This window comes from Falco biarmicus, chromosome W (genome assembly GCF_023638135.1).
Source record: "Falco biarmicus isolate bFalBia1 chromosome W, bFalBia1.pri, whole genome shotgun sequence".
NCBI classification, from domain to species: Eukaryota; Metazoa; Chordata; class Aves; order Falconiformes; family Falconidae; genus Falco; species Falco biarmicus.
The window spans coordinates 5,008,587-5,025,191 of record NC_079310.1 but is presented as its reverse complement, the minus strand read 5'-3'; the positions used below and the strand labels follow the sequence as shown (position 1 = coordinate 5,025,191).

At 40.7% G+C, this 16,605-nt stretch overlaps 1 protein-coding gene across 1 annotated transcript; it reads right to left on the bottom strand.

Moving 5' to 3' along the window:
* Window positions 1–4,289: 4,289 nt before the first annotated feature.
* Window positions 4,290–16,599, bottom strand: LOC130142115 (cytoskeleton-associated protein 2-like). The gene is given in 10 exon segments (XM_056323559.1): window positions 4,290–4,531; window positions 5,396–5,727; window positions 6,308–6,369; window positions 7,091–7,163; window positions 7,675–7,842; window positions 8,366–8,552; window positions 9,607–10,424; window positions 11,887–11,965; window positions 14,363–14,451; window positions 16,594–16,599. Coding segments are annotated over 10 exon segments (1,983 nt in total). The 3' UTR covers window positions 4,290–4,362.
* Window positions 16,600–16,605: the final 6 nt, after the last annotated feature.

Below are 16,605 nucleotides of genomic sequence, written 5' to 3'. Positions count from 1 at the left end.
GGAAGGAAAGAGGACTTTCATCCACCCAAGGAAAACATATAAAACATGCTGAAGAGATCCTTAAATTGTTAGATGCAATCCAACTACTGGAAAAGGTAGTAATTTCACACTGCAGGGCTCATCAGAAGGGGACTACAGATCAGGAAGTAGGTAATTCCATGGCAGACCGCGAAGCCAGAAAAGTGGCTGAAGAAGGCCTAGTGGAATTGCAGTCTTTAATCCCAGATGGTAAAATTCAAACTGATCAAACCCCTAAATATTCAAAAGAAGATCAAAAACTGATTAGAGACTTAAGGGGAATAGCAGAGAAAAATGGTTGGGTTAAAACACCACAAGGGAAAGTAATAGTGCCTAGCACATTACTCTGGGCTATAATAATGGCTGAGCATAGAAAGACTCACTGGGGAGCTGAAGCCTTGTATAAACACCTGAGAAAATACATTGTTGCCCATAATGTGTATACAACAATCAGACAAGTGACACAACAGTGTGACATTTGTTTGCAAAATAACCCTCAAATAACCCAAAAGGTTGAAGTAGGGCAAATAGGGAAAGGTAATCTCCCTGGGCAGTGGTGGCAGATTGATTTTTTGGAACTCCCAAGGAAAAGGGGATTTTGATATCTGTTGGTATGAACTGATACCTTTTCAGGACAGCCAGAAGCATTCCTTGCTGAACAAACAAAGCCAGGGAAGTGACTAAGACCTTATTACATGAAATTATACCAAGATTTGGGATTCCAGCAATAATATCCTCAGACAGAGGCCCTCATTTTGTAGCCAAAGTCACACAAGTTAGTAGACTTCTGGGAATAGATTGGCAATTACACACTCCTTTTAGGCCACAGGCGAGCAGTCAAGTGGAAAAAATGAACCACCTTCTTAAATTACAAATTTTAAAATTGGGTCAGGAAGCTGGATTAACCTGGCCTCAGTCACTATCCCTAGCCTTGTGGCGAGTCAGGACAAAACTAAGAACTAAAGAGGAATTGAGCCCCTTTGAAATGCTATGTGGAAGACCTTATATTAGGTGTCCTCAAACTATGGCCCGCGGGCCGGATACGGCCCCCCAGGGTCCTCAATCCGGCCCCCCATATTTACAGAACCCCCCCGCCCCCCCCCCCCACCGGGGGTTGGGGGGGGAAACCAAGCAGCCGCAGATGACTGCCTTCCACTTAATCCACGCACCGGCCCCCTGTTTAAAAATTTGAGGACCCCTGCCTTATATGGTCCAAGCAGGAATATCAACACAAGTAGGTACTGAAGTATTAACTGATTATGTGCTAAGTTTACAGAAACAACCTAGGAAAATAGAGAAACTGGTCTTGGGAACTTGTGCTCGGGGTCTGGATAGACCAATACATTACATAAAGCCACGTGATTATGTATATGTTAGATCTCTTTCAGACTCACCTTTGGAACCAAAATGGAATGGACCATTCCAGGTCTTACTGACAACACACACAGCTGTTAAAATACAGGAACAGCCGTCATGGATACATTGTTCCAGGGTGAAGAAAGCCTCTAAACAACTGGGAGCTAATGGAAACTGGACCTTTAAAACTCCGACTGAGACAAAGACATTCTTGATCAAGACAGGTTTTACATAACAAGAACCGACAACCGATGGGGTGTGGGGGGGCGGGGATGGGGTCAGGATGACAGGACATCTAGATTCTTAGAATGTTCAATAACAGGTTTGGACCGTTAGTGCTTTTTTGTATCCTCCCTCTTGCCTACAACCAAGAGCCTGATAACTGGCCTTGGAATCATGCTCAAAAAACCCACACTGGAATAATGGGAAGTATAGATCCAAAGACAAAACTAGCTATGGTAATTTTTTCTGGAAATGAGGTGTACCAAAGGAATCAGTGGGACCGGAATGATGAGGACAGAGTTGCCCGATTGTGGGGAAAATTAGGTGATAAAAGTAGGGTGTCAAATATATAATAAAAGGGATAACACCAAAATTTCAGGAGACACTCTGATTAATATCAGAAAGGTAGATAAAGAATTTACCCTTCTAAATACGGCCACATGCTTTAATTCACGGGAATGTTGGCATACTTTTACCTTCATGCTTTAATTCACGGGAATGTTGGCATACTTTTACCTTAACCGAGCCCGTCTTTATAGTATGCCTAGGACAGGAATCACCAAGAACGGCTCTGACTTATAAGATTAAAATAACAATCATGCCAACCACCGTTTCTCCCACCACCACAATTCCATCGACCCCATTAATGCTTAATCCTAAAAATTTTTGAAATTGGACCCTATGTGATCAGAAAAACAGGACAACAGATGTTCAACCCAGAATGGTCTCTCAGACATGTTGAATTGTTAATACAAACCAATGTCTCTGAAATTCAACCAGCTTGTTCTCCTTTCCTGAAAACATCCTTCGAGGGATGGACAACCTGGCTGAGAAAACAGGTGCCCTTTAAAAGGTGAACACAAAGAGACCCAACTGGTGTGTTAGGAACAGGATTAGGTATTTTAAATGGAATTGACTCAGAAATATTAATAAGATGGTTGCTGCAACTAATGATTTGGAAAAACTACAACAACCTTTACAGCCTTCTCTACTAGCTTTAGGAACCAGTCAATAGTTATCAGAAGTGTTACCCAAGTGGAAGAAGGTGAATGAACAGGATCATGAATTGATAATAGATGCACTTGGTAAAGTCCAAGATAACATTTCTTTAGCCCTTAGGTGCATATAGGCCCAATTATGGATGCAATCAGTGGCTGCCTCAATTATAAGAGAAGGTGAAGAAGGCACTTTTCCTACCAAAATTTGGAAAATTGTTTGGGATAGTGCCACTGACTTTGAAAAAGAACTCCAGTATTGGTGGACTCTAACGAATTTTACATATGGCCCCATCACTGATAGACACGACTTTTGTGCTGAGCATTCGTAACACTTCAATACAGGAAGTCCACCCCATCACTGCATTAGGATTGAACCTCAATGGAACTGTACTCTATCCTTTTGAACACAGAACACTGGCACGGATAGTAGATGAGAAATGGCAAACTGTAAATTTAGAATCCTGCATTATGAAAGAACAAAAGGGATTTATTTGTGAAAGTAGTACAATTGACACTCAAGACATTTGTCTCGATACTGAACAAAATATCTGTCATCTTGAAATCAATTCAGACGCTGATCAGAAAACAACACATATATACTGGCCAAGGTTATGTGTGTTTGAGAACTGCTTGTAGCTCTAACAATAGACAAGACAGTTGTGAATAATCACAACCATTCTTATTTCTGCATTTGTAATTTTGTTAAGATAGTTGGGTGTGACTTTTCTTATTTAGCACCAATCATATCTCACCAGTTGATACAGTCCAAATATACAATGTTTCACAGATTGACACCTGCACCTATTGGAATGAATCTTATATTGGTAAAACAATTAGTGAAACATCAAGACTTCAAAATTTTGAAGGAAGTCCAAGAAAATGGACAAAACCCCCTGATAACTGTCCACCATGACATAAAGGAAATTCACAGGATCCTGAAAAGTATAAAGAAAGATGCAGAACATAACTGGTGGGATGCACTTTTTGGATAGTCACCTACTACTACTGGTATCCCAAATAAGTTATGTCACCCCATTGTTGTTCTTTCGATATTAGTTCTAGTCGGTTTTGTTTTATCTACAATATTGTATGTTTGGAATTGGAAAATGTTAAAACGATTGACATATTTGACATCTATACTTGGTGCACGTGAGAACGCATTAAGAGGTAATCAGAGCGAGGGAGACTGCTAAGCCTTCATCCCCAACGACCCCCACAACCACCAGCAAGGAGATAGTGTGCAAGTGCAAATGGGAGGAAACTTATGTTAATGACTTCTCGGTAGACTAATTATCCTAACCCAACCTATTCTCGGGCATCTATTCAATATGTATGAATGTATACTTTAAATCACACATGCACAAAGAAGTCAGGGCAGCAGGTGCTTTTTGAATTATCCACCCTGATGCCCGCCAGTGAATTAAACATACCTGCTTTATAATTTATCCTGAGTTACAAAGTTTAATTCTGCACGTCACAACGACCATCTAGTCCAACTGCCTGACCATTTTAGGGCTGACCAAAAGTTAAAACATTAAGGGTACTGTCCAAATGCCTCTTAGATGCTGACAGGCTTGGTGCACCAAGAAAGCCTGTTCTAGTGTTTGAACGCCCTCTCAGCAAAGAAATGCTTCCTAACGCCCAGCCTAAACCTCCCCTGTCACAGCTTTGAACTATTCCCATGTAATGTAATGCTACATTTTACTTTTCTACTTCAGCACTTATTTCTTTGAGTGCATTACTGTCTGTGGATAAATGCAGTGGCTTCTTATTCCAATTCTCCTAGCTGTTCAAATGAAGACACACATGGATCTTGATCCTTAACAGTATCCAACAGCTTGTGCATCTTCTCCCGAATGTGTTTAGAACATCGCAAAGGGGTTACAATTTTCAGGTCTTTAGCACTGGAGTCATGTGCCTTATGGTGCATCTTCACCCTTAGTATATAAAAAAAAATATATATATAAAAAAAATAATCACTAAACATAGGCACACCATCATACAAGTTACCTCTGTAGCATCTAGCAGAAACAGTAAGTCGTGATTCCCGTTCAACTCTCCCCCATCCTCATAGCCAAAGGAAACTGAAAACAGGTCCTTTCATACAGTTAAAACTAGATATACATTTCTTCTTGGACAAAATACTTCAATTTGAAGAATGTATTAAAAAGAGGAAGATTTCCCCCCATTCCACCTGGGGAGTGTTCTTCCTGCTATGAGGCATAGCAGACAGCTGCCAAGAGTCCAGCTTCATCAGATGCCAAAGCTAAGCACAACTTTAAATCTGCTATCTTAAAAGACACTTCGTGGCAAAAAAAGAATTTAAGTGTTATCTGTTTTGTCCCGAGATTACTAACCAGAATTTTGCCTCAGGAAACAATTAAGATAATCTTTACAGGACAGTTACATCTTGTTTGCTTCTGTGTTGTAGGACATACAACCACATCTACATTTGAAAAGGGGATGGCTGGAGACACCTACTTTGTCTAGCTCAGTGTAGCACTGCTACTGCCACATGGGCTGTGGGAAGGGATCCTAAATCTGGAATCTATGTCTCTGCCTCAAAGAGATTAGATTACTCTGGAGTAAGGCATTCAAAAAGCAAAACAGTTTGAGTAAATAGAGGACTTTATTTAAAAAGACTTCCTTCTGAAGGAACAGGAAGCAATACTAAAAAGTTAAGTTCTTGAGAGCTTTTAACAAGGTTTTCACAAATGCAGTGCCTCCTTGTTTCAACAGGACACAAACATTAGTGTTGCCCCTGACACTGCAAACTTTCCAGTTACCTGAAGTGATCTTACCTTCCCAAGCATGGTGTGGTAGATTGATTGTACCTCATGAAATAAGATGTGCCATTCTCTTTCTCAGGAGAATTAACTGATGGGGTAAAAGATGTAGCCCAATCTTCATTCTGCTCTTCTGTTCCACATTTTCCTTTCTTTTTTGTACTTTCTTTAGTCATCTGCTTTTTATTCTTTTTTGGCAAAATGTCTCCTCTTGGTTTCAAGTCTGAATCCATTTCTTTGTTTTTGATCACTTCACTGCTAGCCTCTGCCTTAGTGTCATCACTCTCTGCTTTTTGGTCATCAGAGCAGAGGATCCTTAGAGGCCTCCTGAACCTGCTCCGATGCTCCTGATGATATGGAGAAATAGTGTGAAATGGGGACAATGGACACCGACTGTGATTGTATATGTCTACTCAGGAATGTGGGTATGGTGACTAGTCATGGGTGCGGTGTCTGGTCACATAGGCACACAGCTCTGAGGAGACAACTACAGTTTTGAGGAGATGCCTGCCCCTCTTCCTCTAACAAAGGGGAGACGCCTGCCCTTCTTCCTCTAACAAAGGGGCTATTTAAAAGAGAATGAGAAAAGGATGAGAGACATTCAAATGCTATCTAGAGGGAGGGAGTGCTAAGTCTCCTTGCTGGAGAAGATTGGATGGTCACAAGGACATGAATCACCCACAAACCTGCAAGACCACCACATTCCAGGAAACGGACTGATAAGCTAATTAACATACGAAGCGGGGTTTAGGTAACGAATATGTATAGGCGTTAATTGAATATTCATTTGTTTTATTGTATAAATGTGAGATGGATCGTCACTTCGGGCATGCACACTTGTGGAGGAGCGATCCCCCGTGCATCTGCGTGCAATAAACATACCTACTTTATAACTTTTGAGTTATAGAGTCTAATTCCGCACGTCACTGAACCTAAACTTCCACTGACTTCCACTACCTCACGTAAACCAGATTCTACCACAGCTCCCCCTAAAATTGAAATATTAAAAAAAGTACAGCTGTGATTAGTTACAGCAAAATATAAATTAATGTTTGAGAGATCTGAAATCTTAAAACTTTACATGAGAAAGTTAAGCATGTACTGAGTCTGAGCCACAGCAATTTAAGTTACTAATAATTTTAGTGGCCTTCAAGAACCTGAAACCTGAGAACTCAGGGTAAGTACATCCCAAGAAGTCATTCTCTTCATTCCCATGCACAGCAGCTCTGAGCAAGTATTTCATTCAGTTGGGATTAAATACTTGGCAGATTATGTTATATTGAACAGGAGTGTATATGGCTACTTTGCTTCCAAAATTGGAAGATTTACCACCTTTAATTGACACTATGCCATAACACAACCATGCATCTTCTGGTAAAGGAGTTTATGTGTCAAAGAGGCAACTGATTTTTAGCTAGCAAGAATGCTTATTTACTCTTTGACTGTCAGGCTAAAATAGCTGGACAACATTGCTTTGATAGAGCTGAAGTAGAAAGTCCGAACACGCAAGCATCTCCAGTACTCATTTTAACATGCCCACAGTTGAAATAGATTGAAGACAACCTTGTAAACCAAAGACAACCGAGTAAAAAATGATCACAGAGAAGTTTCCATGAAACAGAATTTTACAGGCATAAATGGTTTAAACAGTCAGCTTGCATTGCCTGTCAAATCAGATATTTAGCTAGAATAGAGTATGCTTGGACTTACCATCCTCAGGCTCAAAGAGGCTTCCAGTAATTTTTATAATATTTATTAGTGTGTGTCGTAGTTCATCTTTAGGCTGGAAAAAAGGTTGCATTGTTTTAGAAAAACAATTCCAAAATTAATCATCATTTCAGCTTATTTGGTATAACATTTACAGGGAAAGTGGTACAGAACACATGATGCTTATTTAATGCTGTTCAGACACAAGTCAGGACACAAGTGAATCCTGTATTTGATGCGCTAAGGCTGTATTTATTTGATGTCCTGAAACCTTGCTGATATCAAAGTACAGGAATTAATTTTACATTTATTGATGAACTTAAGTTCTGTTTTGGGTTTCTAGTGACACTAGAATTCTCAGTCCTTAATTTCCTCTAGGCAGAGCATCATATGCTATTTTGATGATCCTAAATCTTTCTTCTTGAAAGTAGTTTCTACAGTGGTTACAGAGCAAACCAAATCCAACTTTTTAATGTTCACATAGGTTACATGGCTCTCCTACTATAAAAGTATTTATTAAAATCAGATATACCATACTTTCATGCCTTTATATTTATTAATCTTAAACTTCAAGACAAGCTGCTTACCACTGCCCCTGCCAAAATGGCCTCCTCATAGACAGCAATGACCTTTTCAAGAGGGCCCATCTGTTCAAGACGTATACAGCAGATCCAATATTTCACAAGCTTTTTAGCCCCAGGAGTGCTCTGTGCCATATCTTCCAACATGGCATGTACTTCATCACTTTGACATCCCTAAAGTCAACACAAGTGCAGAGATTTAAATGCAGTGAACAGTGAGGTGCTATATTTTAGCTGGTTTTGAACTAAAAAGCAAGTATTTTTTCTTTCTTTAGTAGAATTGTCATTCACCTATTCTTCCAAATGGAAATTATTTCTACAGTCTTGTAAGTAGAAGGGATAGTAGAATGCATAGACATCTTCAAAACTACTTAAACCAGACTTTGTCAGAACTCTAGGCAAGTTTCCGCAAATGCAAACTTATTTTAGATTAATTATTTCATACTACCCTCATTACATTAGAACTTTTCTACTTTATTATGTTACCATTATTGCCTAATCTTATTGGGTAGTTCAGTAAATTGGCGACTCTTCAGTGAGAACTAATTCCTTCAGGTGTCAGCAAAAAGCTACAATATTGCCTAACTTGGGGAGCAATTAGTGCCCTGCATCTGGTTCACAAGTCCAGCATGCCTATAGGACTTGCATGTTGTAGGGATCTATATCATTAGAACTTGCTAGGCAAGGGACTGAATACTTGTTCAGTTAATTTCAGACATTCTGCAAGAGTCCTGTTGACCTTTTCATTATGGAATACGTTCTCTAAAGATTCACCAGAAGAGAACCCTTGTTCTTTACTTTTAGACTTGGGTCCCAGCTGCATATGTATAGGAGGTCTCTTCAACACTTTTCCTCTAGATGCCCTCCATTCATCCAGACAAGCTCTGCATTTAAAAATATTAGCTGACATGACAGATATTTTTTACATTGACTGACACTAACTAGGGTAAGTCATACAAATACTTTCCAGATTGTCCTTGAGTCCTATCCCTTTAATTCTAAAAAGGATACAGCTGCCATTTAGACCTGCATGGATATTTCAGAACCATGCATATCACTTATGCTGTAGGTATCTATCAGGTCAGAATGCTTTCATAGAAACATAGAATCATTTAGGTTGGAAAAGACCTTTGAGATCATGCAGTCCAACCATTAACCCAGGACTGCCAAGTTCACCACTAAACCACGTCACCAAGCACCGCATCTATGTGGGTTTTTTTAAACACTTCTAGGGTTGGTGATTCTACCACCTCCCTGGGCAGCCTGTTCCAATGCTTGACCACCCTTTCACTTTAATCTCTCCCTTTTCAGCAGCACCAAGAGACTTCAGCTACAGACTTTTTTTTTTCCAAGAAGGGGTAGAAAATGCTTCTGATTTATTCATATGTACCACCTCTTCCCTAATCCCACTTCAAACCAGAAAACTAAAAGCTATCTCTAAAGACACAAAGCATGGAGAGCAGGCCAGAACCACCATATAATGTCATTGACAAGTGCTCTCCTTCAGTCCATAAACACGGTCAATTCTATATACATTCTGTATCAGTTTTGTTTTGTGGTGGGGTTTTTTTTGGTTTTTTTTTTTTTTTTTTTTTAGCAGTGGCATGCATGTGCAATTCACTTCAAGAATTATCTGTCATGCTTAAGGCTGTCACAACACTTAGCCTAATAATCAGAAAATATATATTGCTTGTGGTCCCTATTTATAACTGCACAGGACAAGCCGTAAACCTGAGGAGCTGCTGTAATTAATACTGAGAAATCATGATTCAGACTAAGTCTACAGTTTCAGTCTACTGCCCTTGGGCATCAAGTTAAAACACTCAGATGTCATTTTTCAGCACATCTACAGCAAGAAATAGATCAAAATAGACATTATTGGAAAAAAGGTCTAAATACCTCCCAAGATCAAGCTACAATAGTCAGTAATTCAGTTACCTTCTCTCTTCTCCTGAGATTTTTGGTAGAAGAGATATTCTATTGCCATTAGTTTTCAAATTCTGTCCTGACTTTGTACCAAGAACAACAGAAACTGGTTTTGCTGGAGCTTCTGGTCTTGCATCTTCACAAGAACTTGTGCATTTCTTCACTCTTAGTATCCTGTGGTCAGAATTGTTAGAAGCAGCCTTCAGTGGCTGTGCAACCCTTCCACGAATCATATTTTCTGTTACTTTCTTGGGTGCTACAACAGATGTCAGTTGCCATTCCTTCAGAGTGGACTGGGAGTTAATAGCAGCTTTGTTAGATGGTTTGCTCTGAAATGGGAGGACATAACCTGCTTTTACAGAATTAGGGTTGTTTGTGACTTCGATGGTCTTCAAGACTACGTTACGGCTGCTGATCAGCAAAGATGTTGCTGCTGGTTTGGTGGCAGGAGGAAGAAACTTCTTGTCTGGCAAAGAGCTCTTTTCCCCCTCACTTTTTGGTGTTTTTTGGAAGGAGTTTACCTTGGATTGGATAACTTTGCCATGATACACACCAAGCACTGGTTTCTTTGGTAGGCCGATACCTGAATTTGGGTTTTCTTCAACTGACTGCTTCTCTTTTATGCTTTTCATTTGCAAGACAGGCTTGTTAAGTGACACGTGCTGAGATTTTATTTCAGTAACTTCATCCTTAGAAGCATGATCTTCATTATAGTTTGCTCCCGAGATGGAATTTGTCAGTGTGGTTGTGGAAGAGTTTAAAATAACACTTTTTTCACTCAGACCACTTGATTGGTCCCATGACAGTTTATTAGCATTCCCTTTGCTTTCCTGAAGTCAAAAGCATATCCACAAACATATTAGAAGGACATTCATGCTGCATGTTACTTTTTCCACAAAGAAGGTTTCACTTATTTACAGGACTGAAGTGATTAACAGTAAATGGCACTTAAAGGTAACTACAAAACACAAAAGGGGTGTGTGTGTGTGTGTATACACAGAGTATTTGTCAGCTCTCATTAAACAATCCTTACTTGATTTTTTTGATGTGAATTCTGTAAACTGTACCTTGGAAGTGAGGCAGCCTAACCCGAGGCCTACACTCTTCTTATAGAAAGAAAACTCTCAAAGTAATTGCTGACTTTTAACTGCCAAAATCAATTTCTAAGAAGAGTCATAAGGTAGAAACTTGCTTTAGGCTATATATAGACAAAAGCAGTATCTCAGTTTGTATACCCCATCACTTAATGGCAACACCATTCCTCTGCTTAGTTTGGATACCCTGCTAATGCAAGGTAGTGAGTAAATCCTTTAATTAGGGCATTAGGACATGGTACCAGAAGGAGAATTTTCTTACTAATGAGCTCTAGAATGCTGTAGTTAAGAATAGACACATGGGTTTTAGGTAGCCTTACTACTCCCTGAAAACTCTCAGCCATATGTTCTCAGCATAACCCTAGCCTAGAGGCTACAAGGAGCGAGCCCTAGTCTTTTCCTCCAAAGAAGATACTCTACAGCAACTAAGGCAGCATTTTCCAAGCAGCAGCTCATGGAATAGTGAAAGATCCAAACGCAGGAAAAAGACATGCAAATGACACATGAAAGTCTGCAGAAATTGACACTTCTCCTTCAAGAAAGATACCCTTGAACAGTAAGAAAATTATACCACATCTCATTTCCTGGTTTGTCATTCAGGCTTAGAAGTTAAGATTTGACCAAGCCAATAACTAGAGCTTGAGTACAAGGGCTGTTATTTCAGGAAGCTATGTAGTTTAACTTTAAAAATCACATGAGATATTAACACAGACCAAAATATCTCCTTTCAGGAAATTTCTAAATAAAGTTTGTTCTCCCTTTTGGAATTTTCCCCCTCCACTACTGTTTTCCAAGTAACAGAGCACAATACAAGAATTCTCTACTCTGACAGAAGACCTTGCTCAGATTATAAATAAATTCCCCAAAGACTGAAAATATATCCAAAAAGTTCTGAGAGTCTCAAGAAAAGTTGTTAAAAATTAATCATTGTTTCAGCAATAACGGTATCCTCTTTAATGCCCTCTCCAGTCAGGTACAAACTTAATATCAATATGGTCCATTACACATAGTAATGTGACAGCTCTCCAAAAAGCATATAATAAGCAGTCACTGAACAGTTTGTTAAAACTGCACCTCTGCACTTGCAAACTTCTCATGCTTTGGAAGTTGTAGAACTTAAATACGCTTTAAGTGAGTGGAATGTTGTAGCCACAGAAACAGAGTGCCATCAGTATGTGATTATCAGTCAAAAACTTACCATTTCCGGCTTTGGAGAACTTTAGAGCTGTATTTTGTCTTGCAGTTTATTGCTAGTTGCGCTCCTAGTTCTGCTACTGCTAAAAAAAAAACAACAAACAAACCACAACATCTTAAGTCATCCTACAATGTAACAAATGAATTATTTTTAGAATAAGTTCACATGGTCCAGGTGGTAGTCTGCAGGCTAAACTCATGCTGAAGCACTTCATCTCAGTTTGTACTCTTCCTCCAGAAAAAATAAATGGCTAAGCAACCACTGAGCAGGGCTCAGGCTGCAAAACATCCCTTCTTACACCATAATGAGCTGTCTAACAGAGGGAGAAAAGAGAATAGACCTTATATACTGCAGGTACCATTCTCATGTTTAAGGATGAGCACCAGCCTGTCTGGCCTGATGCATCTGCCACAAGGTCAAGTTTCTAAATGCTGCAGTTGAGGGAGAAGGGGGAGCAGCACAACAAGCTGAAGCTCGGCTACTGCAATCATCAGGGGCCAGGCTGTTTGAGGCAAGTCTGAACAAGGATACGTAGCTCCTAGCACACTGACAGGTTCCAAAACCTGCAGTCAGGCACCACAGCTGGCATCAGACTACCCAACGAGTAACAAAACCACCAAGACCAGTATTGTCTCCTAGAAGCTAGGAAAATATGTTGACAGCTAAGAAGAAAAATATCCTCAGCTTGAAGTTACAAATCCAAATCCTTCCTCAGGCGCTTTACAATGCATAATATGAAACATGTGGCACTACTGCATGTGACTGAAAATTAACGTTTCAGTTAGCAACTGATAACTTTCCATCAGATGACATTCTGGAAGCCAGCCAAGCTGAAAATGAGGGTACATGAATGAAAATAAAGAAAAAGATAATTAGTGACTTTGAAGTGCTGCAGAACGCATGCATCTTGCTGTCACTTCTGCGCCACCCGATAGAGAACACACGTTAAGGGAACTGATCAGAAGTTATAGAATCACAGAATAATTTTGGTTGTAACAGACCTTTAATACAGAGTTCAACTATAAACCCAACACTAAACCATGTTCCTAAGCATCATATCTACATGTCTTTTAAATACCTCCAGGGATGGTCACTCAACTACTTCCCCATGCAGCCTGTTCCAATGCTTGACCACTCTTTCAGTGAAGAAAATTTTTCTAATACACAATCTAAACCTCCCCTGGCGGAACTTGAGGCTGTTTCCTATCATCTTATCGCTTGTTACTTAGGAAAAGAGACTGACACCCAGCTTGCTACAGCCCCCTTTCAGGTAGTCAGTGTGGAACAGTAATGGCTTCATAAAAGTAAAAGCTTCACAAAAAGCTATTACAACAGTAACAGCTTCACAATATCTGCAAAATAAAAGTATTAGTCATACCCACATACATGATGTCTCTAAATAATGAGTTAACTGAAGACTATGAAAAGTCCTGGAATATAATTGCCAGAGAAGAAACTGAAAGCAAGGAAAATAAAGTAAAACAAATGCTAAATTAAGAGTATTGCTGTAATGAAAATAGTTGGCATTGATTTTTCTAACACAAGATAGCTTTCTAAAACATGAAAGCACTTGCCTTTTCCTACTACAGAGTAAGTCTTTTGGCAGATTATATTCATCCTTTTAATTTATGTGTATTTTATATTCAAAGGTCATTGTTCAGTTAGATTTGTGCTACCAAGTAGTTTTGTGCTACTGAACATGGGACCATGCCACCTCAAGTATACAGAATAGCAAACAAGACTTCCTATTTAGATTGGAATAAATTTCAGACTGAAATTTACAATTTGCAAAGACATTGCTACACCATGAACTAACGGTAGAGCTAGAACCTTCTGTGCTCCTTTACACCACTGTCTTCTCTAGAGATATTTCTGCTGCTTATTAGAAGGTCTTACAGTATATGTCCAGACTTTAGACAACAGCAGGAAGATTTAAATACAATAAAAAGAAGCACCAGCCGATGATAGGTGCCCACCTTCTGTTTACAGAACATCATGCCGACGTGCTGGCCACCACACAGGTTGTGTTTTATTAGTTTGCTTTTAGCACAAAATAGTGAATTACTAACTATGAAAGCACAATGAAGCTAGATCAAGTGGATTGTGAACAAACACATGCAGCATAGCCCGAGTAGAAAGAGGGGGAAAACATATTTGTGGAAAGAAGGTCATAGAGGCAAACAGCAGAGTGTCATCTCAAACAAGAGCTCTGTCATGAAGGTATTATGTTCCGTCTCAGTCTCTAGAGGAGCAGATAATATACTTCATTAATTGCATCTATTATGCATGTGGTTAACAAAAGCTTTTAGTATTTGTTGACAATAAAAGGGCTTCAGGAAATCTGTGTGGTCACTAGCCTCACTGTGTGGTATCACCTTTTGGATGGTGTTTTCGACCAGAACTGCTATTGTCTTTCCCACCAGCCACCCAACCACAGACAAAGCTTTCTAAAGAATGTAAGCCATAGCAGAAATACTACCTGATTGATGCCTGCTTTTTTCGAATGGGCACACCAGAAAAGGTCTTTTTTTCTTGATAAAAAGTTGAAGAATACCTATAGTCTTTGTTCTGGTGGGTTTAATAAAAAAAAAATAATATTACATTTTCAGCTAAAATAATCATGCCAAACTTTGTTTCTTAGAAAAAAGTAAATGACATTAGAAAAGCATCAGGACATCATGAAACATAGACATTGTGGGTTAAAAAAATCTTTAATTTTCACATCTTATGTCGTCTTACACATTCTCTTATTTCTTGAGAAAGACTAGATTCAAGGGGCAGTTGAATGTAAACTCACAGCTGTACAAGATAGCCGTTTTGCTGCGTTAAGCTAGAAGAAACATGATTTTGCAACGGGAAGAAGTCAGGCTCACCCCTCTACCTTCTGAATGCCTGTCCACCATTTCACATACTTGCTGTTGGTTCAGCAAGCACAGTTTTCACTTATAACGGTAGCAAGGTAAGGTTAGCACACATGGAAAATGCCATGCACGCGAACCCAGCTGACCATCTGCTAAATCATTTGCTTCTCTTCTGCTGTCATCTGGGCATTTGCATAAACGCTGAATCAATGGGAGTGTTAATAACAGCACAAAGTGATCATGGAAAGGTCTTAAGCCAGCTGTCACTTCTTAATATAGAAAGTAATTGCAGAACAGGATACTAGTTTGCATGTTTTCGCTGACCGACTGCACACCAGAGGCTTATATCCTTCATAAGGCAGCATTGTTGATCTTTTCAGAGACCTTTCTTTATTCCTGTTGGGAGGCAGTGATCTTGGATTGCTGGAAGCAGCTGGGTAAGATGGTCCTGCCACCCAAAGCAAGTTCAAGCATCCACGCAGCCAGTCTAGACAGTTAAGACTCCAAGTCTTAAACTGTTTAACATGCAGTGGGGATATGGCAGCATAAAGTTAAAGCCTTATCTTCGACTCAGAACAACAATTCCTTTATCATATTCAGGAACTCATGGCATTGCACCATCCTCCATCACAGACAAGCTCATTCAGCTGTGGAAGCCTTCAATGAACTCGCATAAAACCTGACTTTGGCCTCCTCCTAAGCAGGCTTGAGTCCCCTTTTTAATTTCTTTGCATGTGCTCTTTATCTTTCATATTTTGTCTTGCCCCTTGTTCTTTATTCACACTTCAGAAATCCCCACAAGGCTCATCAACATGGTCCCTCAACACTGAGGTATTTCTATATTACTGAAGTTCACACTGTACAAATTGCTAAAACATGATTGCTTTTGAGGACCTGAACATTAATCCTGAAAGAATTAAGCACTTGATTGCACACTCTATGTGGTAAAAAGTTGTCAACCCACAAAACGGGGTAATTGTCCTCAGAACCTCCTCCTAGCATGGGAGAGCTGAAAAAGGCAAGTTCTTCCTCAACACTGACACGCCAAAGCCTGAAACAGCCAGCCAGCAGAATGGATCGAGACTTAGGCTTGCTGCAGCGCTGTTTCGTTCAGGATATAGTGCTTTTTTAGCACAGCTGTCCAAATCCCACGCCGAAGGAAGCTCAAGAGGCAGTGTGTGTCACCTGCTCTGCAGAGGCATGCACCAGCTGGCCCACCCGCGAGTGTACTTGCAAAGAGGTGCTGCGTCCTGGAGCCCCCCAAGCACCCTCTGCTCTAGAAACTCAGGTCTTGCCAGCTCCAAACGGCAAAGCCCCATCAAAGCAATTCAGTTCGTTTAGCTTGCACGAACCAAACCGGTCAGAAAGTAACAAACAGAAGAGTCCAGATCTAGATCAAAGCATTTCCTTGTTTCAATAGGATGCTCTTAAGCAACTCGTTATCACGAAGGGCGCCCTTCCCGCCAGAAGCCCTGCCCAGGGGCGGGGGGAGAGCCCCAGCCCTGCCAAGGGAAGGTGGAGTCTCATAGGCCCGCTCGCACCGGTCAAGCCCACGACAGCGGGCGCCGCTACCGAGACCTGCTCAGCCTCCCACCCCACCGGAGGCGCTTGCCCTCGCCTCCCGCTTCCCGACGGGCGCGGCCAGCTCACCTCGTCCACCGGCCCCTCCCTCACCCGCCGCGGCCTTGCTCGGGACTACGCGGGGCGGCTAACGACAGACAGCTCCGGCAGCCAGCGCCTCGCTTCCACGGCCCCTCGGGGCTCCGTGCGCCGGTGCCCGTCCCGCCGCCTTACCTCGGAAGGCCAGCTCAGACCTGCGACTGGCTGAGAGCTAGGGAGCGGAGCTCACCGCCATAGGAGA